Here is a 27,399-nt window from a genome sequence, read left to right as displayed (position 1 = left end):
ATGTTGTATGCATCTTTATTTTTCCCTGTTTTCAAAATGAGAAGGGGAGGTAGCGAGTAAGACACTAAAAATAAGGATAAGTAATTTCTGGATAAGAATTGCCTTTGGGCTTAAAATGGACTGGTTTTTTAAATCCAAGATCCTCTCTATTCAAGCACTGGCTTTGAAGATAAAGTCAAATTCATTAAATCCCAGACACCTTGAATGAAGTGTTCTGTCTAAGCACCATATGTACCAAAGTTGTTAGTAACAGAGGCTTCTGGTAGAAATGTCATTGCTTTCTAACTGTAAGGACATTGGTCAGAAAGCAGGTGGAAGATCAGGCCAAAAATGATCAGACCCAGGTTTTGTTTTTGGCTCACATGAAGTCATCAAGTTGACTATTTAAATGCCCCACTCTAAGCATAAGCTAAGTTTAAATCAAAAATAAAAAGCTTTTGTCAATTAAAGATGCTTTTCAGTACCAAGTATTCATGTTGCTATGGCATTTTCAGAAGAAAAGCCTACATGGTCATTCTGCTACATAAAATTATAAATGGTGAGATAGTAATTTTGCAGGCAGTTCACTATAAAAGAAAAATAAAGGATTCATGTGCACATGTCATATGTAGATCTGAGGAGGATATGAGATCCCAGGAGGTTAAAGTTTTGATATATTTGTGTATGCTGTAATGAAAAGTGGCATCCACATAGACCTGGTAAATACCTTCTAGCTCCTGAAGTTTCCAATTTCTGCTGTGATAGCAATTCTAAACTCAGATGGACTTGGACACCACTCTGGATCACTGTCCATAAATACAAAACTTCTGTTTGTAAGCCAATAAGCAAGCCAACTGGAGTGGTGCCCTGTAAGTGTCCTATGGCATATACCTCCAACAAAACGGGGAAAGATTGATTATAGTTCGAGTACAAATATACTGGGGCCCTGACAAAAAACGTTGAACCATAAGCGCTTCTAGAAATCCTCATTCTCTAGCCAAAGGATAATCTGACTCTACTTTTTAAATCTTCATTGGTTCTTCTGAAAGAGTAATAAAGAGGGGCGCCTGGCAGCCTCAGTCAGTAGAGCATCCAGTTCTTCTTGATCCTGGGGTTGTGAGTTCAAGCCCCGTGTTGGGTGTAGAGAGTATTTAAAAATAACAATTTTTTAAAAATGAAAAATGTAAGAGTAGTAAACAGAAGCAAAAGAAGGAACTAGATGGCATGCATTTATATTATTTATACGAAGAACCTAACATAATTATGGGGACCCAGGTCATCAAACCACCAAAAGCACCCAATTTTTTCAAGCCTTACCCTCCTGTTTTATAAAGTATTTTTTTATTCTAAAATATATCATTTTTAGGGGCATCTGAGTGCTTAGTGGGTTAAGCATCTGACTCTTGATCTCAGCTCAGGTCTTAATCTCAGGGTTGTGAGTTTAGCCCCTGCATTAGGCTGCATGCTGGGTGTGGAGTCTACTTTAAAAAAATAAAAAATAAAATATACAATTTTAAAATGTTTTTCTAAATTCTTCCCAAATCTTCAAGTAATATAGAGATGCTGATATAGAAAGAAGATCATTTCCAACTTTTGTACATCAAAGGATACTACCAAGAAAATGAAAAGATAGCCCACAGAATACAAAAATATTTGTAAACCGTGTATCTGATAAGGATCTAATGTCCAGAATGTATCAAGAACTCTTATAACTCAGTAATAAAAAGTTAAATAACTCAAAAAATGTGCAAAGGTTATGAATAGATGTTTGTCTAAGCAAGACATGCAAATGGCCAATAAGCACACAGAAAAATGCTCAACTCATTAGTCATTAAGGAAATGCAAATCAAAATCACAGTGACATACCACCTCACACCCACTGGTATGACTATCATTAAAAAAAAAAATGGAGGGGCGCCTAGGTGGCTCAGTCGGTTAAGCATCTGCCTTCGGCTCAGGTCATGATCTCAGCGTCCTGGGATTGAGTACCACGTTGGGCTCCCTGCTCAGCCTGGAGTCTGCCTCTCCCTCTCACGCTTACTCCATGCTTTCCCACTGTCTCTCAAATAAATAAATAAAATCTTTTTAAAAAATAGAATAAGCAAATGTTGGTGAGGCTGTGGAGAAATTGGAACCCTCATGCATTGCTGATGGAAACGGAAAACAGTGCAGCCACCATGGAAAATGGTTTAGCAGTTTTTCCAGGTTAAACAGTTACAGCATGACCTAGCGATGCCACCCCTAGTTATATACTCAAGAGAACTGAAAGCATACATTCACACAAAAACGTGTACACAAATGTTCATAGCATTATTATAAAGGCCAAAGAGTGGAGACAACTATTTGTCCTCCAGCAGATGAATGAATAAACAAAATGTTATATTCATGCCATGGAATATGCTACAGCTAAAGGGATGAAGTGCTGCCACCTGCTACGGCGTGGATGAACCTTGAAATATTCCACTAATGTTTTCGTGATGTTAATATAATATCATGCTAAGGAATGGTCACATTTGGTATGATTCCATTTATTTGAAATGCCCAGAATAAGCAAATTCTTTTTTTTTTTTTAAAGATTTCATTTATTTGTCACACTGAGAGAGCACAAGCAGGGGGAGCAGCAGGCAGACGGAGAAGCAGACTCCCCACTGAGCAAGGAGCCTGATGAGGGACTCGATCCCAGGACCCTGGGATCATGACCTGAGCCAAAGGCAGCCGCTTCACAACTGAGCCACCCAGGCGTCCCCAGAATAAGCAAATTCTTAAAGACAGAAGGTAGATTGGTGGTTGCCAGGGGATGAGAGGAGGATTGAATTGGAAGTGACTGCTAGGAGGGGTGGGGTTTCTTGTCTGGGTAATGGAAATGTTCTGGCATGAGATACTGGGGATGCTTTCACAACAATGTGAATAGACTAAAATTCACTGAATTCTACACTTAAAGAAAGACTAAAGAGGGACTGTGTATGATCTCAGGTAGAGCGAGAACCCAACAATTACACCTGTTCAGATTCATGAGGACAATTACAGGGTGTAATGCTGTTATCTTTCCTCCAGTTAGAATCTTGGCTGAAAGAAAGCATTTATTGTTTCATTTGCTGAAATGCTTGCTGAGAAAAAAGTCTCACCTACCTTGTTTGTATTTACAAAGATTAGATTTGGCAACTCTAAACACAAGAGAGAAATTCTCATGACAAGTATTTGGGAGGGTTGGAGAAAGAGCAGCTAATTAGCCGCTTGGCAGTGGGACCGGGCAACCCTTGGGCAGCCCTAGGCCAGATCAAGTCACAACAGGAGCAAAGGGCCATTTCTCCACTGAAGACCAGGACCATAAATTAAAAGGGGGGAAAAACCCAGGTTACTACACACTAGTTAGACATTTTTGAGAGATAACCCATAACGTGTAAAATCCAGAAAGCATTAAAAATGGGGGATAAGGGGCACCTGGGTGTCTCTGTGGGTTAAGCATCTGCCTTCAGCTCAGGTCATGGTCTCAGGGTCCTGGGATTGAGCCCCTGCTCAGCGGGGAGTCTGCTTGTCTCCCTCTCCCTCTGCCCCTCCTCCCTGCTCGTGTTTACTCTCTCACTCTCTCCCTCACTCTGTCCATCTCAAATAAACAAAAAAAAATTTTTTTTTAATGGGGGATAAGATACTTCAGGTCTGTACAAGGGAAGGAAGAGGAGAAAACAGTAACAGAAAGGGCAGAAAACGAAAAGAAGAGGCAAGAGGAGGGGCAGGCCCATCAGAGAGCAGGGAAGGGGGGTGCACTGTGGGGGCCCGGCCAGCCCACTGCTTCTCACTGTGCCTGTAAAGGGCCTGTTTTCCCACGTGATAAACATCTATGCTGGATGATTTCTACAATCCTCTCCTCTCCTGGACTTAAACAGATGTCCTGCTGTCTGAAATACACTGCCTCAGCATGTGAAATACAGGGCACTTCATCCCCCCACACCCCAGGGCCCCCCCTTCCCTTTCCTTCCCTCCCCTGCCCACCCTTACTCTGGCTGCATTCCCTTGCCTGCTGTAGTCTCCGATGTACGCCACATTTTAGCCACCATATGTCAGACTGTTAATGAACAAGGAAGAGGGGTTGTAGGCACTCCCTTACTCCAGACATTCACCTAGGGTGACAGTGTATCTTGAAGTCCACACTGACGGTCTGAGTGCACTTCCTCCTCTTCAAAATTTGCTTCCCACATACCACCCTTGCATCCCACGTCCCAGCTGGCTCTCCCTGCCTACCAGTCACAATCCTGTCAGAGCCTTCTCAGCCTCACCCCTCCTCAGGCCTGTGCAGCCACTGACAGTCAGGATCCCACTGCTGCCAAATGCCCCACCCCAACTCCAACCCCAAACCCCCCACCAGAACTTATCTGGGGAATATGCCTGTCATTTGGAAGACCTTGGATGAAGCCCTGTACCCACCGGATTCTGGGAGTAGAAGAATTTTCTGACCTATGCCTAGTTTTGTTGTGGTGGTTGATTTTTTTTTTTTTAATCCAAGATCCAAATCTTGGATTTGGGACCTGAAGCTTATGTAATCTTGGGGACTTTTTTAAGAAAAAGGATACAAAAATAGCTTATAAGTTTCACAAATACATATGACCATGTGAACAGGTTGTTAGCTCCCACCTCCACCACCGCCCCAGCCCCCAGCGCCTTAAAAGGGGCCTCTGCGGGGCGCCTGAGTGGCTCAGTCATTAAGTGTCTGCCTTCGGCTCAGGGCGTGATCCCGGTGTTCTGGGATCGAGCCCCACATCAGGCTTCTCCGCTGGAAGCCTGTTTCTTCCTCTCCCACTCCCCCTGCTTGTATTCCCCCTCTCTCTGGCTGTCTCTATCTCTGTCAAATAAATAAATAAAATCTTTTAAAAAAAAGAAAATTTTAAAAAAGGGGGGGCCTCTGCAAAGGAAGGGCCTTGAAACTGAAGCTTTATTAGCTTCGTGGCCAGTGGGCTTCTTCCTGGGAGTATGAGGTGCAATTCACAGACCTTTATTTTTGAAACTTTGATTTATTTTAATCATAATGAGGTGGGCAGTGGCCAAACCAGTTAAAAGAAGACTCAGAGTTTAAGTCAGGTATAGATATGCTTATATAAAAATATTTGCTCATGTGTAAATTATTTTTAAAATAACCTCAAGGATGTCCACGTATGACACTTTCACAGATATTTTCTTTTAATCTGTGCAATAGCCTGCAGATATGGCTGGCACTTCCCTATTTAACAGATGAAGACATTAAGGTACAAAGGATCTATTTGCCCCAGCTGCAGAGCTGAATTTCTGAACTAGATGACTCTCGATTCCTGAGTCCAGAGATATTCGAGTGGATCAGATAATCTGGCGGGAAGTTGCCACCATGTGGTTCATTAATTTACAGAGAAATAAAATGTGATAAAAATGCACTGAATACAGGCGATGGGGGTGTCATTTTATCTTTGCTAGTTAAGGTATTTTGGTGTCTTGAAGCACCTCAAAGTCAGTCTTGAACAGCTGTTGTCCCTGTGCCACTCAAAGGGAGAAATGCCAGTCAACAGCCTCTTTGAGCTTTAACAGTCTTTCAGTCTATAAATTTTTGTAGAATAAGTTTTAGGAAAAAACAGTTCTCAAAAGTAACAAAATAACTACATGACCATTCGAACAAACCAGTAGTATAGGAAAATACTATAACCAGATGTTCAGACATGTGGATTATGTGCTTGGTCCCTGCTGCCCTCTAGTCGGACTTGAAACGCTCAGGAGGGCTCACCATGATGGATGGCTAACTCCGGGACTAAGAAGCTAGTGAGAAACTTGGCATGTCTAACTCCCTGTGGCATGACACACAACAGCATTGGTGACATCAAAGTCAGTCTTGTGTTGTATCATAACTTTGCAGCTTCTGTGGCAGATTTTACCAGTTAGCCCACATGTGTGTCTATGAGCCAGCAGCACTAAGCTTAAGATGGCCTGACTTATTACTAAGAGCACTTGACTTAAATGGAACCACTGAAGAATTGCTTTTGGTAGGACTTTGGGACAGTTCTGGCGTAGGTGGTTTGGTTGGGTTAAGTGACTAAAAAACAAATATCTCTTAACCTTCAGAGCAAACCCTTTTTCTTTATCACAAGTAACAGCCATCCACTAATTTACCTTTGAAATGTCCCCTCTATTCTTTTATCCCCAGGACATTCTGATCACTTGCCCCAGTTTTCTTGAATCCTGTATCAGAGTTGTCAAAATGTTTGAGATACTCAGCAGGAGGAAACTTTCAGAAAGGAACTGCTATATTCTTACTGCACTGCATGAGGATAGGGATGGGGAGTCCCCAGAAGTTAGATTAACAAAGCCAGTACAGGGGGCACCTGGGTGGCACAGCGGTTAAGCGTCTGCCTTCGGCTCAGGGCGTGATCCCAGCGTTCTGGGAGAGCCCCACGTCAGGCTCTTCCGCTATGAGCCTGCTTCTTCCTCTCCCACTCCCCTTGCTTGTGTTCCCTCTCTCGCTGGCTGTCTCTATCTCTGTCGAATAAATAAATAAAATCTTTACAAAAAAAAAAAAAAAACAAAACAAAGTCAGTACAGGAGAGCCCCTTGATCTAACATTAAAATGTAGTTTTGGGGGCAACTGGGTGGCTCAATCAGTTGAGCATCCTGCTCTTGATTTCAGCTCAGGTTGTGGTCTCAGGGTCCTGGGATCAAGCCCCACATTGGATTCCCTGCTCAGTGGAGAATCTACTTGTCTTCCTTTCCCTCTCCCCTTCCCCCTACTTGCTCTCTGTTTCTGTCGGTCTCTCTCTGTCTCTCTCGGTCTCTCTCTGTCTCTCTCTCAAATAAATAATCATTGAGAAGGAAATGTAGTTTTTAATTGTTTTTAGATGAGTGTGCATGTGTCTGCAAACAATGCTTGAACATAGATTGTAGCTTTAAAAGCACACAGCTAGTTATTAGTGATTCCCTTGCAGGTCACGGGCAGGTGCCAAGGCATGTGGCAAGGATATCAGAATGGAAATCAAGTGATGTGGATTCTAATTTGAGCTGTTCTCGGTTAACCTTGAGCATGCCAGCTTTCCCCTTTGGGCCTCCGTTTCTTATTTAGTGAAGGTTTTGGAGTCAGTGATTTCTAAGATTTCTTCAGATTCTAAGAATCCGTATATCCCGTGAATAACCATTCAGCATATGACTCAGCCCGAGCTATACAAGATTGTTAGAGGGTGGAAGGTGTGCTGGCACCCTGCCCTTACTGTCAACAAGCTTAATCTGGTGAAGAGACACAAAGGACCAGTTCTGAACAAATTCCAAAGGTGAGAGCTTCATCCTCACCTAAATGTCCGTAATCCACCAGCACTCTTCCAGCTACAGAGTGATCAGTAACTCAGCAGAGGTGCCTAAACAGTTACTGATCAATTAAATAGACAGCGTCAAGCAATGTCCTTCCTATTTCTGTGTCTTCCTTCTCTCTGCATAGTTGTTTAGCACAAGGAATTTCCACTTTGGTGGAAAAAGAATTGAGTGGCAGATCTTCAAAGTAGAAGTAATTATGATAAAACTATCGTGTGAAAGTATTTGATAAAAATTAACTACAAACAAAAATAAAAAAACTATGAATAAGCTGGGTTCAAAAGCAGTCCTATATTCTGGTCTGTGATTCTTAAAGAGATTTTTAAATCTCTTCAAATTTAACTGAAATTTGATAAATTCTTCCAGTACAGCCTTTCAGTATTGTCCAAAGCAAAATACCCATTATCTATGGTAACCTTCCGTAGTCTAGAAAAATTACAGCATCCAGGTGAGATAAGGATGAAACTGAGGGATTTTTTCAGCCATCTCTAACTGGAAATTCGAAAGAGTTGCCGTAATCTTGTCAGTAAACACTCCTTAAGAGCAGTGCTGAAGGTTGAGAAAAACTGGAAGGCAGGAAACAGAGGCAGTTAGTTAAACCAGGATTCTAGGAGATTGACAACAAAAGGACTAAGTGGAATTGAAGAGTAGCTTGAAGAAGCAGCAAAGGGACAGAGGCGGGGTGGGGGGTGGCTAGAAGGGGAAAACCGAGAGCCTGTGCTGTTTGAAGGTAGAGGAGGTCATGTGCTAGGGGCTTAAGTCCTGGACCTAGAGGTAAAACCAGAGGTTAGCATCCAGCTGCATCAATTACTCGCTGATCAGCACAGACCGGTTAGCTGACTGCTTTGATGTGTTTGCTTATTCAGACACTGAAGACAATATTATTTCTTACTTCAGACAGTTATGAGGATTAAGGGGGATAATGTGTGTAAAGTGCTTAACTCAGTGCGTGACGCATAATAAGAATTCAGTAAAGGTTCTTTGGTATTAACTGGTGCCAGTGACAGTAATAAAGGAAGAAGGGAAGAATAAGAAAGCTAGCGAGAAAGACCGGAGAGGGGTATAATTCCGAGGATCGGGGGACCCAAGGGGAGGAGATGTTTAAGGAGGAGGGAGGGACATCTTCCTCTGAATCTGGAGAAAAGGGTATAAAAGCATAGATTTCAAGTGGAGCTTCTTAGGTTTTCTCACGGACTGTTCCCTGCAGACCATGTTGGAAGACGCAGTAATGTGTGCTCTCGGGTTCAGGGGTCCTAGCAGACGGCGGCTGTTCACAGAGATGCCATTGAAGTCGCATATTGTGTCTTTAGGATACAGGGCAACTGCACATTCTATTGTGTGTGATTTGTGTGTGCTCATATGATGAAGTTACTCACCAGTTAAATTGCGTGGAATCACTTCTGCAAAACTTCTCGTAGAACCGATGTGCCACATTTGTCTCGCAGCCTCCATCAGCGCCCCAGTTGGAGCAGCTCGTATTCAGACAATGATAGGCGTGAACCGGCAGCGATGTTTTCAATCAGAAGTCAGAGTTCTCTGCCGTGTTCCTATAGAATTACCAGCTTCTGGAGAATGAAAGCTTTCGCAGCCAGGGAATTGCCCACTGCTGTTTTCAGTAGCCTTCCCAAAGAGAGAGGCTGGCCTCTGGGTGATCGATGCCCCGGGGGTTGTTTCCCCTCCAGCCCCCCCCCCATCACATTGTGCTTCGCCTGCGCTGCACTTCCCAAGAATGGCCCCCATCACCCCTTTCACTGAGGAGATAAGGTTCTTTTCATGAACTTTCGCCTCCGCCTTCCGTGTTTCTATGCCAGCCTCCTCACCTGGCCCTTCAGCCTCAGGGGAAGAACCAGGGTTCTTTCCTCCTTTCTAAGTGAAGCTCTCTTCCATAAAACACATGTGGACAGACGTCTGTTTGAGAAATGGTTGACTTCACTCAGCGGCCATGCTCTGGCCAATTGTTTACTGCCAAACTTCCTGTCAGATAGTCTTCATATCCAGTCTGCATTTCCTCTTTATCCATTCACTGCCTTCTTAGCTGGCCACCTTCTCCTGGTCTCCACATCCATCATGCTGCTGCCATTGCAGAATTCCTAATGACATCACTGTGACTGCAGTGACCTTGTCCTCTTCCTCACCCTCCTTGGGCTCTGTAAGGCCTGATGTGATTAAATTCCTTTCCTACTGAAACACTCTTCCTTTCTCACATGTCCACTATCCTGACTTACCTCCTTATTTTCCTGTGTTATCTCCGTTTCTTTTGCTTGCACTCCTGTGAATCACAGGCATTTTCCAAGACCCACCCCTGGGCTGGCCCTTCTTTCATGGCCTGTCCCTGGAACAGCTCTCTTTTTTCCTGGCTCCTGCTCTCACCAGCAGCAGCACCACCAGAGCCAGCTACCCCCTCCAGTCTTTGTGTCTCTGTCAGTGGCAACTGCCGCCTTCTTAACCTCCGAGGGAAACCTCAAGGTCAGAAATCTTAATGTTGGGGTACGTGTACTCTGGGGGTACACAGAGGCTTCATGGGCATAGATAAGGAATCAGTTTCCAGATTTCAGCTTCCATATGTACTTTTGTCTAAAATAGATATGCTTGAGACTGTCTGCTGTCTGCTCCAAAGGTTCTCCTTTCCCAACTCCCTTAAAGTCACCTTTAGCCCTTAGACAAGGGAAAAAAGGCACCGTGAGTTGCCCCCATGGTATAAAAACTTCACAGGATGCCACAAAAGTAAAGCAAAGAGGAGCAGCCCCTTATTCTTAAGTATAAATAACATAGAGCAATATGGAAGCTGAGCAGCCCTTGTTTTATCTCAGTGACAAATTCATGGCAACCGTAACTATCCATCTTAAAACTAGAATTCAGAAATAAGGTGGTTGTTCGAGGGGGTCATATTAACATGTTCACTGGAACTTAAAAATGAGCTTAGACCTCTTTTGACAGAAAGGAAGTCTGATCGAGCTGATTAGCCTGCCATTGGCAGACATTTTCCATGTGTACTAACAACACAGCTTCAACGGACTTATAAAAAACACATCATTTGCTCTTGTTTAAGCTTATAAGTGACAGATGGCAACTTAAAAATATGACAGGGGATGTAGAGTTGTTCATATTGTAGGGGCTGTTCCAGCAAAAATCTTGAAGACCATCACAATGGCTCACTCATCTCGAATGTGTCCTTTTCTGTCATCCCCGACATGCAGTCAGTCCTGTTTATTTTTTTTCCTCGTGTGTCAGTTTCAGACTCTGCCCGGTTTTCCAGACCTGCCTGTCCGCTCTGTTACGCCATATTGCCCCTCTGGTACTTAGCCCCTCGTAAAGTGACTCTTCCAGGCTCTTTCCTACCTCTGTGTCTTGATTACATTACCCTCCTCCGGTGGAGTGCTCTTTCCTTAACTTTATCCGTCCTGACTGCTCTGGTCAATATTGATCTCTCTCCTTTCTATCTTCTACAGCGTTGACTATTCCATGCAGTTAGCACTTACAGAACAGCAGTGTTTGATACCTCTTTTCTCTCTCTCTGAAAAGCTCCTTAAGAGTTAAAAAACATCTCTTCCAATTCTGCCACATCCCCCCTTTTTGCCTAATGCAATGCTGACCACATAATGGATGCTTAATAAATATTTTATTGACTGCCTAGAGAATAGAGTATTCCCTCATTCATTCTTTCATTCTCTCACCCATTCAACAAATATTTTTGAGACCTTTTTTGTACTAGGATTTGTGCTAGGCACTGGGGTACAGCAGGGGAAAAAATAGACAAAAATCCCTACTTCCAAAGCCTGATAAATAAATAAAATACACAGTGTTGTAAAAGAGTCATAAGTGCTAAGGGGGAAGAAGAAAAATAAAGCAGAGAAGAACGGGAAGTATGTGTTGGTGGCGCGTGAGGAGGGCTGGGGGGGGGGCGGGGAAGCATGTGCAATTTTAGATAGGACGGTCAGGGAAGGCCTCACTGATAAGGTGACGTTTCAGTAAAGACCTGAGCGACTTGAGCTTATCTGTGCAAAGAGCATTTCAGGCGAGGAACCTATTAACGGGAAGGCTCTGGGGCCAGACCTGCCGGACTACCCAGAAGGGAGGGCTTTGACTGGGGCAGAGTTCTGGAGACGAGTCAGAGAAAGCTCGGGCTGGGAAGGGCAAACAGATCCTGTAGGTTTTGGTTGGATTTTGGCTTTTGCTCAGTGAGACTGCAGGCCTTCCGAGGGTTTTGAGAGAGCAATGAGCTGATCTGACTTATGTTATAATAGAAGCCCTGTGGGTGCTGTGTTACGATAGAGGCAAGAGGTTAGTCAGCCAGCAGACTATAATAACACAGGCCAGAGATGGTGTTGGCTTGGACCAGGGGAAGAGGTGGTCAGATTCTGAGTTTATTCTCAAGATAGAACAGACAGGATTTGTTGCCTGATTGGGTTTGGTCGGAAGAGGGGCGAGTCAAGAATGGAGGCAAGGATGCAGGGATTCAGTCCTAAGGGAACGAAGGCTAAGTTGCCATTTGCAGAAATGGGGCAGGCCGGGGGGAGCAGCTTTAGTGAGAGACGTTAAGTCAGCAGTGCCTGTTGAATTTGAGGTATCTGTTTAGGCATGCACCTTCTTGAAATGTTGAATAGTGCATGCCAGTGTGGGGTCCAGGGGAGAGAGAGATCTAGGCTAAAGACAAAAATTTGGGAGGGGCGCCTGGGTGGCACAGCGGTTGGGCGTCTGCCTTCGGCTCAGGGCGTGATCCCGGCGTTATGGGATCGAGCCCCACGTCAGGCTCCTCTGCTGTGAGCCTGCTTCTTCCTCTCCCACTCCCCCTTGGGAGACATCGGCAAACGTATGCTATTTACAGGCATGCGACTGGACGAGATCGCTGGGCCCTTTATTGCTAAAGCAGGCGTGGGGCAGTCTCACGTTTACTGAGCATCTGATATGTACCAGGCTTAATATACAAACCCTAAGCATCTAGCTTTCGTTCTACTGAGGAATGAAAAGGTTAACAGAAACTGAGGGCAACGAGGTTAACGATCAACCAGCCTAAGGTGACAGTAAGTCGCAGAAGGAGATTCAAACTAAGATACGTCTTAACTCCAAAGTCCACGTTCTTCCAACCATCCAGCGCCTTAATTCAACAGTACGTTGCATTTTGGAAAAAGTGCTCTTGGCCAGCCAAAATCAGTATCCTTATAAAGTAAATATGCTATGAATCTTCTTTTGAAATGCAGATGAAAAGGAAACCCCTTAGTCATTTGGTTGTCACATGGAATAAAGATTAGATTCATAAGCTCTGATACCATTTTGCCCCAGAATTTCTCAGAAAAGGCCTGCTTTTCTTCCCACTAACCTTTTTTTTTTTTAAACGAGAAATATGAGCTAAGGAGTGTGGTAGGGGTCTGAGGATACAAAGGGGAGAGAGGCCATTGTCAGGAAGGTGAAAGGAGGTGTTCGGAAAACAAAGGTTGCCCCATTTCCCTCCCTCTCACTCTATGTGAACGTGTATCTGTGTAAGTCTGTGACCACTACAATGTTTAGTTAGCACTGTGCTAACTACTGTATATGCCTTGTCTTCTTCAGACCTTAGAACAACTCATTGAGGCAGGTGCTATCCCCCATTATACAAATGAGGAAACCGATGCTGGAGGTCAAACAGCTATTAAGTATCCATTACTGTTGATCTGTCAAACAAGAAATCAAGTGTACAGGATGTGTGCTATGGGAGACCCAAAGACATAGGAGGCCTTGAGGAAAAGAGATTGGACATACAAAAATATGTAATATAAAACAAAAATGTAAGGAATGGCATATTCTAGTATATAATGATTTACCAAACGAGTCTTAGTTCTAAGTGCCATGTATTTAAGGCGTGAATCCGTAATACACCGGGCCATGAGTTCACTGTAGCCTTACAGAAGGAAACTTGAGCTGAGTTTCCGAGAATGGGTAGGATTTCACTTGGTAGAGGAGTGGTCGGAGAAGGTGTTCCACACAAGGGGATTGGCGTGAGAGCTAAGGCCTAGAGACAAAAGACCTAAGACATGTTTGGGCAAAAACTAGCAGATCCGTTTTAGCTGCAGCAGAGAAATGGAAGCTTTAACTAGAAATGTAGTTTAGAAGATAGACCTTGAGTCTCAGGCTTAGGGACTGGTGGTTCTCTGGTGAGGAGTGATCTGGGGTCACTGTTTTCTGAGCAGGAGTTGAAGGAATGGTACTCTGGTGGAGGATGGCTGGCAGCCTGAGGCTGCTGAGAGATCAGGTGGGAGGTCACAGCAGGAGTTCAAGGGTGAGTGCTTGAATGCCCTACCTGCAAACGTAGCACAGAAAGCAAAGGGGGCGGAGACAGTGGCAAGAACTGTTGGAAAGGAGGGCTGTCCAGGGAACCAAGGACAGGGAGGAGGCAAAGACACCTTCAGGCTTTTGAATGTGGTCGTGTGACCTGGAGAATCGTAGCCCCATAAATTAAAAAAAGAAGCCAAGAGAAAGCCGAGTAGGGGGAAAGTTGTGTTTTCCTAAAGACAGAGATGGAATGAGATACCAAACTAAGAATGCCCTGCCAGGAAGTAGGAAATGTGGAACTGAAACTTGAGAATTTAGGATTAAAGATGAAGGTGTGTTTGTCTTTGGCATGAAGAGCCTATTAAGGTACAGGAGAGTAGATGCAGTTTCCAGAGAGGCCGTGTAGCGAGCACGGTGGAAGGTCAACGCCGAATCCTGGAGATGAGCCGTATTTAGGAGCCAGAGAAAATCCCTCAGTGAACGAGAAGAAAGATAGGTCATCGGTGTGATCTATTCAGATTGTAGCCGGCCGCCCCTTGCCAGTCAAAGCAAGGGGAGAAAGTGAGAGCAAACGTTTAGGAACTTTTGTAGACTGTGACTTTGTATTTTACAAAAGTACTGGTCCACAACAAATGGGAAATTTAAAAAATTGGTCTGCACCACTGACTGATGTGCGGGGGGTGCGGGGTTTGCGGGTCAGAGCACTGGGAGACCCGCTGTCAGGTACATACCTAAGAGAACAGAAGATAGCTGTTCACACGTAAACTTAGACAGGAGTGTTCCAGGGCAGCATTATCCAGTAATACCCGAGAAGTGGAAACAACCCAAATGCCCATCAACTATTGAAAGGATAAATAAAATATGGTGTATCCCTACAAAGGAATATTTTTCAGCCATAAAGAAAGAGTAATGCACTAGGAGCATAACTTAACATAGAGAGTGGTTGGATTACTATGTTGTATACCTAAAACTGATAGGGGCGCCTGGGTGGCGCAGTCGTTAAGCGTCTGCCTTCAGCTCAGGGCGTGATCCTGGTGTTCTGGGATCGAGCCCCATATTAGGCTCCTCCGCTGGAAGCCTGCTTCTTCCTCTCCCAATTCCCCTGCTTGTGTTCCCTCTCTGGCTGACTGTCTCTCTGTCAAATAAATAAATAAAATCTTAAAAAAAAAAACTGATAGAACATTGTATGTCAACTATGCTCAAATAAAAAAAATTTTAATGAAGTATTGATATGTGATACAACATAAATGAGCCTTGAAAACATTATGCTAAGTGAAAAAGGCCAGACATAAAAGTCAGCATATTACATGACTCCATTTATATGCAATCCCCAGAATAAACAGTCCATATAGACAGAAAGTAACCCCAGTGGCTCCCAGGGTCTGAGGACAGAAGCAAATGGAGAGTGACTGGGTAACAGGTACGGGTTTCTTTTGGGGAGACGGAAATGTTCTGGAATTAGATAGTAGGATGTTTGCACAACCTTGTGAATATACCAAACACCACTGAATTCTACACTTTGAAATGGTGAATTTTATGGTATGTGAATTATACCTCAATAGAAAAAAAAATACAGGAGGGCGGTGAGTAAAGCAGGGAGGAAGCCAAGGCCTGGATCTGGGCATTATAAGAAGGAAGATGAAGCCAAAACATCATTCCATATGTTAGCCATTCAGCGGTTCCCCAAGTGTAGTCCATGAACCCCTAGGTTTGTTGCGTTGACATTTCCTCTGATAGTACAAAAGCAGTGGTGGGTAACTGCTGATGCCTTAGCGTGAGTCAGGACACGGGCACCACACTGCACTAGCAGTCCTTGTGTTCTTCAGTGCTCCCCCCAAAGAGGGCCAGGTTCACTTAAGAAGGTCGTTGATGGGGGTGTCTGGGTGACTCAGTCAGTTAAGCATCTGCCTTGAGCTCAGGTCATGATCTCAGGTCCTGGGATCAAGCCCCAAGTCAGGCTCCCTGTTCAGCGGGGAGTCTCCTTCTCCCTCTGCCCCTCCCCCTGCTAGTGCACTCTCTCTCTCTCTCTCTCTCTCTCTCTCTCTCTCTCTCAGATAAATCTTTAGGGGCGCCTGGGTGGCTCAGTAGGTTAAGCATCTGCCTTCAACTCAGGTCGTGATCCCAGGGCCCCAGGATCAAGTCCCACATTGGACTCCCTGCTCAGTGAGGAGACTGCTTCTCCCTCTTCCTCTTCCCCTCCCCCCTGCTCGTGCGCTCTCATGCGCGCTCTCTCTCCCTCTGACAAATAAATAAATAAAATCTTTAAAATAAATAAATATATCTTTTAAAAAAAGAACGTCCTTGATGAAGCATAAATATTGTGCATTTTATTAAATCTCAGCCCTTGAGTCCACGTCTTTAATACTCTGAAGAAACGAGGAGTCTGCACAAAGCACTTCTACGTCCCGAAGGGCAGTGGCTGTCTGAAGGCAGAGCTCTGGCGTGGCTTGAGCTGCATGGCGAGTGAGCAGCTTCTCTCTTCATTAAACACTATTGTGACTTGAAGGAATGACTGACAGGCCAACCGTGGCTGTTTAGACTTGGGCATTTGGCAGGTAGTTTCTTGAAAATGTACAAAGTGAGTCTGTCACTTCAGGGAAAACAACTGACAGCATTTGTCATCAGTACTAAAATTCAGGCTTTCAAGTGAAAATTCGAATTTGGGAAAGCTTGTATCTGTCACCATGAGCTTGACAACTTCCCAATATATGAAGATTTTGCTGCTGGAAATCAGTGGTGATATTAAGAAATAGGATTTTTGGGGGGGCGCCTGGGTGGCTCAGTCGTTAAGCATCTGCCTTCGGCTCAGGGCGTGATCCCGGGGTCCTGGGATCAAGCCCTGCATCGGGCCCCTCCACTGGGAGCCTGCTTCTTCCTCTCCCACTCCCCCTGCTTGTGTTCCCTCTCTCACTGGCTCTCTCTCTGTCAAATAAATAAATAAATAAAATCTTTAAAAAAAAAGAAAGAAAGAAATAGGATTTTTTTGGTATCGTATTCTAACGACATAGGTCAATATTTGGAAGATCTGCCTAACTCAGTGAACGAGTATTTTCCAAATGACCAATGCATGGTATCACAAAAATGATTCCTGGGTAAAAGATCCATTCAAAGCACATGAGAGGCCAATGGATTTTAACGTAACAATACAGAAAGTTCACCAATATGGTTGCAGATCCCACATTGCAGCTTAACCTTTAAGAAACTACTTGTCCAGTTTCGGTATCGTATCAAAGAATAATATTCAAAATTGTGATGTGAGAAGGCTATTAAGATTCTCTTTCCAACTGTATATCTGTGTGAAGCCAGATTTTCTTCATATGTTTTAACCAAAACAACATATTAACAGACTAAATGCAGAAGCAGATTTAAGAACCCAACTCTCTTTTACTGAGCCAGACAAAGGCCAGAAATTTGTAAAAATGTAAAAGAAGGCCATTCTTCTCATTAAATGACTTTATTTGTTTGTTTTGGAAAAGAGAGTTGTTTCATTAAAAGTGTGTTATTTGTATATTATGTCATCAGTTTACTGGTTTTGAATGCGTAAATACTTTACATTTTTCTTAGTTTTGCTTCCTCACACAGGAGATGCTGGTAGATAGTATCCACGCTGACCAGTGTCGGTTGAGGTCCTCAGTTAGTTTGAACAGTCTACAGTGGTCCCGAGACCAAAACGTTTGAACACCCATGCCGCGTGCGGTGGAGCTTTCAGGTAGTTGTCTTTTTGACAAAACTGGTATTAGTATCAGAGAAAGCCAGCACATAACAGTCCTAATCCTGTCTTCTCCCACACACTTGGCCAAAAACGCTCTATTTTCTTTTCACCGGGGTCATATGAACCACTGACTGATCAAACAGGGTCATATCCTTCTCCTCCAGAGTCCAGAAATAGCTATACGGGTTGAAAGGTCAAAGAAATGTATCAGACTGCAATATAAACAGCTCATTTCTATTTCTTGAAATGAAACTTCAGAACCTGTAGGATGAATAAGTAATTTTACAACTATTATACAGAGAATAAGGAGTCCCGCGAGCAATCTAGGTTGTGACAGTCCCAGTTTCTGATGCAGCTGGCTCTTGGACCCCAGTAAACATCCAGTGACTGACTGGAGAATGCAGCTGGATCCTCCGTGACTCCCTGAACCACTGCAGACGAGCCAGTTCAGTGCACTTTGAGGTGCACAGTATTTTGAATGCCCTAGTTTTTGCTGTTGGAACGTTCCCATTCCAGAAGGGGATCCTCGGGGTTAGCATGGATGTTACATCATCATCCTGCATCTGCTAATAAGTTTCTGAAGCCCCCCCCCTTTAAAAAAATAATCAGAAAAGAAGAAACAGTTACAGTATAGCCAAGCAAGGTCTTATGTGTTTCATAAACAGGGTACCTGGTATTAGTGGGCGTTGAATAAACATTTGTCAAAGGAATGAATGAGCCAGTGATCCATAGGGTATCTAGAAAATTAACTAGTTGCATGAAGCTATAAATTTGTTTATAAAACAGGATGCCTGGGTGGCTCAGTCAGTTAAGTGTCTGCCTTCGGCTCAGGTCATGATCCCAGGGTCCTGGGATTGAGTCCCACACCGGGCTTTCTGCTCAGTGTGAAGTCTGCTTCTCCCTCTGCCTGCTGCTCCCTCTGCTTGTGCTCTCTCTCACTCGCTTTCCCTCTCTGACAAATAAATAAAATCTTTTAAAAAATTGTTTATAAAACACATTTCTGCTTGTTTGATACTGTTAAAGGAAGACCATAACCCCCAGTTAACAAGCTCAGAATTTCATTCTCAGGACCTAGTACAGACCCCTGCCTTGCCTTCAGATTTTTAATAAAGCACTGTTTCTTAACCCTGGCTGCACATCACCATCCTCACACCTACCGAATCAGACACGGGCAGTTGAGTGAGAGGAGGTGCTTTCCTTGGCTTTTAAGAATTCTTCAGGTGGGGGCGCCTGGGTGGCACAGCGGTTGGGCGTCTGCCTTCGGCTCAGGGCGTGATCCCAGCGTTACGGGATCGAGCCCCACATCAGGCTACTCTGCTGTGGGCCTGCTTCTTTCTCTCCCGCTCCCCCTGCTTGTGTTCCCTCTCTCGCTGGCTGTCTCTCTCTGTCGAGTAAATGAATAAAATCTTTAAAAAAAAAAAAAATTTTAAAAAAAAAAAAAAAAAAAAAAAAAAAAGAATTCTTCAGGTGATGACAGCCATTGTATTAAGCATTGGCTCCCACGAAAAAGCAGCGTTAAGACTCAGAAACAGCTTGTAGGACAACACCTCCCCCAAAACAGGGCAGCCAGGCTCCGAAGCCCGCTGAGCTGAGCGGCAGCCAAGAGCAAGGTTTGATGTTTACACACTCAAAATCAGCTCTGGGTTGTCCCAGCAACTTGCCCCGCACAGTTCCTTCTTCCTCTCTGCGGTTTCACTCTGGGCTTTGCTGTTCTCTATGATGATCTCAGTGTTTTTGGTAACCTGGCCTGCTGCGTTCTTATTTTTCTGCCAACTGCTCCATCTTCTTCTGTTCACTAGTGTGCACTTCACTTACCTGTGTGGAACTTACCAGCCCCTACCACACTATATTGCTTCTATTCATTTATACCGCTTTTCCTAAACCATTAAAAAGCAGGGCGCCTGAATGGCTCAGTCGGTTAAGCGGTCATGATCTCAGGGTCCTGGAATGGAGTCTCACGTCAGCGAGGAGTTTGCTTCTCCCTCTGCCCCTCCCCCTTTGTGTGCACGCTCGCTCTCTCTCTCTCTCAAATAAATAAATAAAATATTTAAAATAAAAAGCAAAAGATTTAAGGCAATCAGACCCTATTCTATATACTTTCTAGTACCTGGCTCTGGTTCTTAGCAACACTTGCTGCTAACCTGGTGCGCTGTCCCTGCCAGATTTCTGCCCATGTGATATGTAATGAGACTCAATCCTATTTCTTTGCTCATTCATCTGATTATGAAAGGGTCATAGCTGTCTCCCTCTCCCTTGAGCTAGTAGTAATCCTGTATCACTTCGTGTTAGCTAGCGAGGAAATAAACTGTTACATGCCACCTCCTCCCTCATCAAGTGCTCTGTAAACAGAATACCTGGCATACGGTAGGCATTTAACAAACATTCATTAATGAATGAGCCAGCGATGTACAGGAGGTCTGTAAAATGAACTTCGCCCAAGAAAAAGAGCCTCGCCCAAGATGAGAACAGCAGCCCAAGAATATCAGCAGATCCTGGCACCAAGGAGATCCAATAGTTGATACACTGTTACAAAAAAAAAAAAAACAGGATACATAAGTACACAGGCTGTGTTGGTAAATTAAAAGAAAAAAAGTATGGGAAAACAGACTAGAAGGACATAGGCCAATATATAACATGATTATCCATCTTTTATTCACTCAATAAATAGTTGAGCATTTTCTCTGTAATACTTTCCTGAGCATTGCAGAGTTAACCAAGCTCTGCAAAACCACCGTATTGCCCATGAAAAGCTAACTGCCATCTATAATTTGTTGGCAGGAATTGCAGCAACTGTAAACCATGAGCAACTCCGGAACACTAATTATGCGATGATAGCATAGGTGAAGTGTCCTTCCAGAAAGACGCAGGGATTCCAATTCTTTGCACACACAGTACTGCTGTAGGAGTGTTGCCAAGCACATGAGCCAGGCTTCTTGCTAGAACACTGAATATGAACATGTGGTAAAACCTTGGAACATGCTTACTGTAGTTGAGGAATACCAAATGTTACTGACCCTTTTAATTCAGCAGGCATCCTCTCGCTAGTTTACGGCCCAGCCCGCGATATCCCTTGCAGTTCAGTCATGGCCCTGGGACCGTGCCAGGAATCACAGCTTTAGGTGACATTTTCCTAGGATGATCACACGGATTCATAACACAGTTGACGCCCAGACCTCATATGTGAGGAGTATGCAACTATATATGCGGTCAGGAATCCAACTTTGCAGCCTGGCATTACTTTACGTTTGTCTTCTTAATAAGCTGATCTTACTCTGCTAACAGGACAGGTGATGAAATCAGATCATAGAAGTGTAAGAGAGTGTCCCCGGGCATAGTTGGGCACTCTTAATTCCTTGAATCATTTAGAAAAACGAAGAGAAAATTCCTAGCAATATTTAGTAGGCTATAAGGGAAACCTAGTCTGAGGACCCAGTTTTGTATTGACTCCATATAAAACTCCTGTCTTCAGTTTTAAACTGGTATTTGCAAAGAGACTTCTGATTCTTGGGGATGCTGTCATCTTCTCTGCCGACGTCCACATAATGTATGGATTCTCCACTCTGGGCTGCATTTCGTGCCAGCTAAACTTCCAAGGCAAACCCAGGAGGGCATCAGCATGGGTAACACTCTTACCGATTTTTCTCCCCTCCAGGCTACCCCTTGGCTGTGTTTTTTCGGCGTTACCTTTTCTTCAAGGACAGCTACCTCATCCATCTCTTCCACACCTTTACAGGCCTCTCAATTGCTTATTTTAACTTTGGTGAGTGAACTCAGCAGTGGCATAGCAATTAGAGGGAACCCGGGAAGGAGCAGACTTGAACAGAATTTCTGAAGAGACTCTGACGGATAGGGAAGTTCTAATGCTCTGCTTGCAAAAAGAGGCTTTGTATGCGCAGGAACAGAGCTTAATTTTCCTCTTACGTACATTCCTCTCCCAGATGACATTTTCAGAGCGGTTACCTTGGCCAGACCCTATCATTGTCTCCGCTGGGGCTGTCAGCGGATGACTGATGCAGGCAGCCTTCTTCAGCAGCGTCCCTTTAGCTCAGACATTCAGAAGTACAGTAACCCCGCGACAGTCCCTCATGTTTATACAATTCATTTCCTTCCCTCCCTCTGCAACGTGAGTCTCTTTTCAAAGAAAAAAGCCTCATACCCAAGTTTCTTATTTAAATTTAATTCTCCTTGTGTTTGGAAGGTTCAGGAAGGGTGGAAATGGAAAAAACAACAAAACAAAAAAATACCCCAACAACCACAGGCTAAACTGCGCTCTCCGCTCTGCCTGCAGGAAATCAACTCTACCACTCCCTGCTGTGCATCATGCTTCAGTTCCTCATCCTCCGACTAATGGGCCGCACGGTCACTGCCGTCCTCACTACCTACTGCTTCCAGATGGTAAACGCGCCGCTCGCTGGGCAGGCCGCTCAGATCACAGCCGACAACGCTTCAGGGGTGGGGGGAGGTCGCAGACTGTGGCGCAGCACAAGTGAACTAGGAGATCCAGTTTCTAGTCCTTTCTCCCAACATCACTTTAGCAGCCCGACTTCAGGGAGGTCACTTTCCACGGGCACCAGGTGTCTCTGCAAATGGCAGTGGTGATATTTTACCTGCCTCCAGGGAGAGGTGCCAGCTAACCCCCTTTGCACAGGACTGGGCCACTCGGGTTCTTTGATTCTTACCAGGATTCGCCCAGCTGGCTGGCCGTGAGGCATGTCGCATAAAGGCAAGACAGGAAATCAGCTTGGAATGAGCTACAGACTCTAAGTTCTGAATTCTCCATTCAGCCCTCATTTTGCCAAGAAACCTTGAGCAAGTGTCTTCCCTTCTACGGGTTCAGTTTCTTTCACTTATAGGAAATTAAAAGCCTTTAAGGAGGAGACCAGGAGAAAGGAAAAATGAAAGAATACAGTGGATTTCAGAGCAGGGAGAAAATAAAGAAACCTTGCAGGTGGTAGAATAAATTCTCCCCCCGCCCAGGCCTACCTTCTTGCTGGATATTATTACACGGCCACTGGCAACTACGATATCAAGTGGACAATGCCACATTGTGTCCTGACCTTGAAGCTAATTGGTGAGTGCTGGCTCACTGCCTTCCCCTTTTACACCTGGGCTCCTCCCCGTCCGACCGTAAACTAACTCTGTGTTCCCCTGGTCCACTCCTGGCTACACTCAGTCCACAGGCCACATCCTCAGTGCCCTCCCTCTGCTCTACCCACGCCTTCTCTCTCTGCTCAGGTTTGGCTGTTGACTACTTTGACGGAGGGAAGGATCAGGTAAGTACCCATTCCTCTGCAGAGAAGTTAAGGAATGTAACCAGAAGGAAGGAGAAAGGCTGTTGCTACCAAAAGACTGCACCCAAATGCCAGGGGCAGAGCCTCTCGCCCATGTCCAGCCTGTGTGAGTTCTGTTTCAGATAGCACTGAGCAAGGATCAGCAAATCTAATTTCCCAGGATCCAGCTCGTGCACAAAGTCCAGAGATCAGTGCCAGCCTGGCATTTGGAAAAGCAGCAGCCAACTGTTGCTAAGTTACCCCCGCACATCCTCATTTCCACGTGAAGCAACTCCTTTTCTCCATATCGTGCCCTCAAAGAGACGGCTATCTGAGGAAGCCCGGTTCCATGGGGCACAAGGGTGGGGAGCACGCAAACTGGCTCTTGGGGGGAGATACAAGGCTATCCTGAAGCATTCATTCTCTTCTCGGCTTAGAATTCCTTGTCCTCTGAGCAACAGAAATATGCCATACGGGGTGTCCCTTCCCTGCTGGAAGTTGCTGGTTTCTCCTACTTCTATGGGGCCTTCTTGGTAGGGCCCCAGTTCTCAATGAACCACTACATGAAGCTGGTACGGGGAGAGCTGACTGACATACCAGGGAAGATACCGAACAGGTAAATGCCCCTCTTGGTCAAGACCCCTGTATAGGTGTCTCACCCAGCACAAAGCCACTTCTAGGCGACTTCCTGAAGGCCAGTCCCAGCTGCGCTCTCCAGCGTGGCCGTGGCTCACAGGCCCGGCCGTGGCGGGCGTGGACTGTCATAATGGGCACTCCGTACCTGCTCATCGCGGCTAGTGGGCCCTTTTCAGTTTGGGCTACTTCCAGCCATCCATTCTGAGCCTGTAGTACAAACATAAAAATTCACTTTTATGCCACAGGATTTTGCCTGAACAGTCATGCCCCTGCCTTTAAAACCATTTCCTCAGTTAAAAAAAAAAAAAAAGACTGTTAAATATATAAATATATCTATCACAGTAGAAAATTGATGTTACCAGAAAAACCCCTTTCCTGGGAAGTAGCCCGGCCTGTGTGTGAGCATCGATTCAGCCAGGGCCGGAAGGAGCAGATTGAGCGTCGGTCACTCTCCTGTCCTCCACGTTGGCCTTTCAGTCCCAGTGTGGCCGGAGAACGCCCGCGAGGCCGTGAGATCCATAGCACCCCCTTGCCGCCCTGCCGTTCCCCGTGACTTGCGGGGTTCTGCAGCCACCCCTCCTCAAAGCCAGCCACACAGAGCTGTCTCTCCCTGACATGAATGTGGGCTTTGGACAGAGAGCTCCCTGTCCCATCCCGGGCGGATAACCACCCTCTGAAACACTTCTCTCCGTAGTTGAAGGTCAGAGGATGAAGGGAATGGCCTCTGCCCGCTGTGACCCTGCGTGTTCCTTTTTCCAGCACCATACCTGCTCTCAAGCGCCTGAGTCTGGGCCTTGTCTACCTAGTGGGCTACACTCTGCTTAGCCCCCACATCACAGAAGACTATCTCCTCACTGAAGACTACGAAGTGAGTGGTGGCTAGCACAGCAGCAGCATGACTGCGTCAGAGCTAGAAATGGACAGGCAAGGACCCCCGTAGATAGCCAAGAAGTGGGTAATACCATCTACAAATGCATGTTGGTTTTGCTCTAGATCTGGGAGAGTTGGTGTCCATGCCAGCCGGGCCGGGACATGTTCATCAGCCAGCATTGAACGACCTTCGCGGGCACAGGGCTGTGCCAGGTGCACGTTTAGCACCCCTTACCTCCCTCGGGAGCAGCTTGTAGCTTGATTTGTTACAGCCGGGGACTCCTTGGAGCCTAGTAGCTTCCGGTCCTCTCCAGCCTGTTTTCTTCTCTTGATAGATTGGGGGCTTCTAGGGAATTCAAAAACCGAGGGAGGGGGAAGTGCTGGCTTATGCTCCTGCCCAGCTGAAAGGCTTGCAGCAGTTCCCTACGCACTCTGGGTAGGTTTGTCTCTTAAATTAACATTGACCGTGGATATCTAAAAGTCCCTCAGTACTTGGTGTCCCGAATGCTCGGTGCTTTAGAGGAGTTAGGGACAAGGCTGTTTCTGGGACTCTTCAAAGGAAAAGGTGAATGGATGTCCGCTGGGCTCCGTGCGAACTCCTCTTAGCCTGCTAGAAGGGCAGCCCAGCGGACTGCCAGGTGGCCGCGCAGTAGTCAGCCACACGTTTGGAAAGGAAGAACGTTAAGGGAGATTTGCGTCACCGGAGTCGCACCCCTCACGTGTGGCCGTTCTTTCTTCTCTCAAGAACCACCCTTTCTGGTTCCGCTGCGTGTACATGCTGCTGTGGGGCAAGTTCGTGCTGTACAAATACGTCACCTGTTGGCTGGTCACGGTGAGTAGAAAAGGTGAAACCGGCTCCTGGTTCAACAAGCCGTGGGGCGTGGTGGGGAGCAGCGGAGCAGGAAGGCTCACGGAGTCGCTCCTTCCCTCAGGAAGGAGTGTGCATTCTGACGGGGCTGGGCTTCAGTGGCTTCGATGAACGGGGAAAGGCAATGTGGGACGCCTGTGCCAACATGAAGGTGTGGCTCTTTGAAACAACCCCCCGCTTCACCGGCACCATCGCCTCGTTCAACATCAACACCAATGCCTGGGTGGCCCGGTAAGCCGCCGGAGGGGGGGTCTGGGCCCTAGCTCCTTCCTTCCGCTGCTTTCCCACGTTGGAGGACACGGATGTACTACCCGTCTTTTCCCACTTGGGGTAGAACCCCCAGTCACCTCCACACCTACCCACACACTTAGTCTGGTCCCCGCGCCCATCCCCCCCAAAACCCATTCCTGTCATATTTGTAAGACACAAGAAAGACCCAGAAGTGCCTTGAGTTTTCTGTTTACTTTTTAGAGAGGGGGAAGGGGAGGGGCTGAGAGAGAGGGAGAGAGAGAATCTTACACAGGCTCCATGCCCAGCACAGAGCCCCACGCGGGGCTCGATCTCACAGCCCTGAGATTGTGACCTGAGCTGAAATCAAGTCAGATGCTCAACCCACTAAGCCACACAGGCGCCCTAAGAAGTGCCTTGAGTTTTAATCCCAGTTCTGCCACCCACTGGTTTTACATTCCCCATTGCCGTTGTTTACTTGTCCCCCGTGCACGAGTGTGAGCCGCACTGGAGCTGGTCTGTCCTGCTCACCCCTGCCCCTGAGGCAGCTGTTGACAGCGTGGCTTGCCCAGGCTCACCCAGCTAAGCTTGACGCCTGTTTTCTGTCTCTGAACTGAGCTGTAACTTCACCTTCTTTCATCTCTAAAGCTAATCCGATGGCACTGCCTCCCTTACCCCGGGTGGCCCCGAGCGGGAGCCAGCCACTACCACTGAACACCTCAGGGTGCTGGGAAGCCAGAAGCAAGATGGTGGCCGTGCATAGACGGGTCTGAGGCTCATCCCCACCCACCCTTTTCTCTAGTTACTTCTTCAAACGACTCAAGTTCCTTGGAAATAAAGAACTATCCCAGGGACTCTCACTGCTCTTCTTGGCCCTCTGGCATGGACTACACTCAGGATACCTGGTCTGCTTCCAGATGGAATTCCTCATTGTTATTGTGGAGAGACAGGTAGGCCTGAGGGGTGGTGGGTGAACAGGGAGTATGAGAAGGTGCAAGACACTGATGACCTCTCCCCTCACTCCCCAGGCTGCCAGCCTAATTCAGGAGAGCCCAACCCTGAGCAACCTGGCTTCCATTACTGTCCTACAACCCTTCTACTATCTGGTGCAGCAGACCATCCACTGGCTCTTCATGGGTTACTCAATGACTGCCTTCTGCCTCTTCACCTGGGACAAATGGTTTAAGGTAAGTGAGGGCCTTTTGGCAAAGATGGGGGGGTCGCTGAAACCGCAGGCGGTAAGGGATAGTCCCTGCCCTTTGTCTACCTCAGTGGCCTTTGTCTCCCCACAGGTGTATAAATCCATCTATTTTCTTGGCCACGTCTTCTTCTTGAGCCTTCTCTTCATATTGCCTTATGTTCACAAAGCAATGGTGCCAAGGAAAGAAAAGTTAAAGAAAATGGGGTAATCTGTTTCCCTGGTAAGTAAATATGCCTGTAGCTAAGCTGAACTACCAAGTGACAGAATAGAGCACTAGATGGGGGCTGGGAGGCGGGGAGTATGGGACATCGGGAGTGAATCTGAAGGTAGCCTGGCTTCTAGGAAACCCAGTGTGGGGCACAGACTACTCGAACTTGGGCTATAGACCAGGCAGTACAAGGAGTGACTCTGCCCAGCCTGCCAATCAAGTCTCTTCTCTTGCAGGTGGCCTAGAGCAGGGCTGGTGCAGAAACGACTTGTATCCCTCTCCACAGCACTCCTTCGCCTCAGAGCACAGAGCCCGTAGAAGCCAGGGAATGGGAAGACATGGTACTCCTAGCCGTGCCTCTGCTGCCAGCCAAGTCTTCATCTGGGGCCAAAGGGGAAACTCTCGTGGGAGGAGTAGAGGGCCCATGTCTCCCCTCTGGGCTCCCCCATGCACGTTGCCTTATCTCTCCCCCTCTAGCCAGGAATCTGTTGTGTTTTTCTTCTGCCAATTTACTATGATTGTATATGTGCCGCTACCACCACCCCCCCCATGGGGGGGAAGGGAGGGTACCAGGCCCCCACCTGCTCCACTTTTTCTACCTTGGAACTGTACCAGATAAAATCACTTCTCTTTGTTCAGTTTTTCACTGCTAGCCTTCCTGGCTGCTTTCTTACAGACAGTTCTCCGTGTTCGCCATAGCTGAAATAAGCAGGGCTCGCTCCCTGACCTGCCCAAAAGCTTGGAAGTCAAAGCCTACCTGCAAAGCCCGGACCCAAACTGCAAACACTGTAACCTCACCTCTTTTCCAGAAGTCTGAGGAAAGCAACCAGTTTACACCATTAGCTACTGCTCATTTTAGAAATCCTCAAA

General features: G+C 46.1%; 1 protein-coding gene across 2 annotated transcripts in view; it reads left to right on the top strand.

Annotated features, from left to right (window-relative positions):
* The window catches only part of LPCAT3 (lysophosphatidylcholine acyltransferase 3), a 37,036-nt gene extending 9,861 nt beyond the window's left edge, over positions 1 to 27,175 (top strand). The window contains exons 2-13 of one of the 2 annotated variants that reach the window (XM_002922221.4): positions 20,901 to 21,008; positions 21,537 to 21,643; positions 22,226 to 22,319; positions 22,484 to 22,521; positions 22,956 to 23,134; positions 23,914 to 24,022; positions 24,770 to 24,856; positions 24,957 to 25,123; positions 25,923 to 26,070; positions 26,149 to 26,307; positions 26,413 to 26,541; positions 26,766 to 27,175. In XM_002922221.4, the coding sequence (XP_002922267.1) occupies positions 20,901 to 21,008; positions 21,537 to 21,643; positions 22,226 to 22,319; positions 22,484 to 22,521; positions 22,956 to 23,134; positions 23,914 to 24,022; positions 24,770 to 24,856; positions 24,957 to 25,123; positions 25,923 to 26,070; positions 26,149 to 26,307; positions 26,413 to 26,529 (1,313 nt within the window). In that variant the 3' untranslated portion in view covers positions 26,530 to 26,541; positions 26,766 to 27,175. The remainder of the gene's footprint in view (positions 1 to 20,900; positions 21,009 to 21,536; positions 21,644 to 22,225; positions 22,320 to 22,483; positions 22,522 to 22,955; positions 23,135 to 23,913; positions 24,023 to 24,769; positions 24,857 to 24,956; positions 25,124 to 25,922; positions 26,071 to 26,148; positions 26,308 to 26,412; positions 26,542 to 26,765) is intronic. The other variant, XM_019802775.2, reaches the window with a different exon arrangement.
* Positions 27,176 to 27,399: the final 224 nt, after the last annotated feature.

This window comes from Ailuropoda melanoleuca, chromosome 16 (assembly GCF_002007445.2).
Source record: "Ailuropoda melanoleuca isolate Jingjing chromosome 16, ASM200744v2, whole genome shotgun sequence".
NCBI lineage: Eukaryota > Metazoa > Chordata > Mammalia > Carnivora > Ursidae > Ailuropoda > Ailuropoda melanoleuca.
This window is presented reverse-complemented; position numbering and strand designations above follow the sequence as displayed.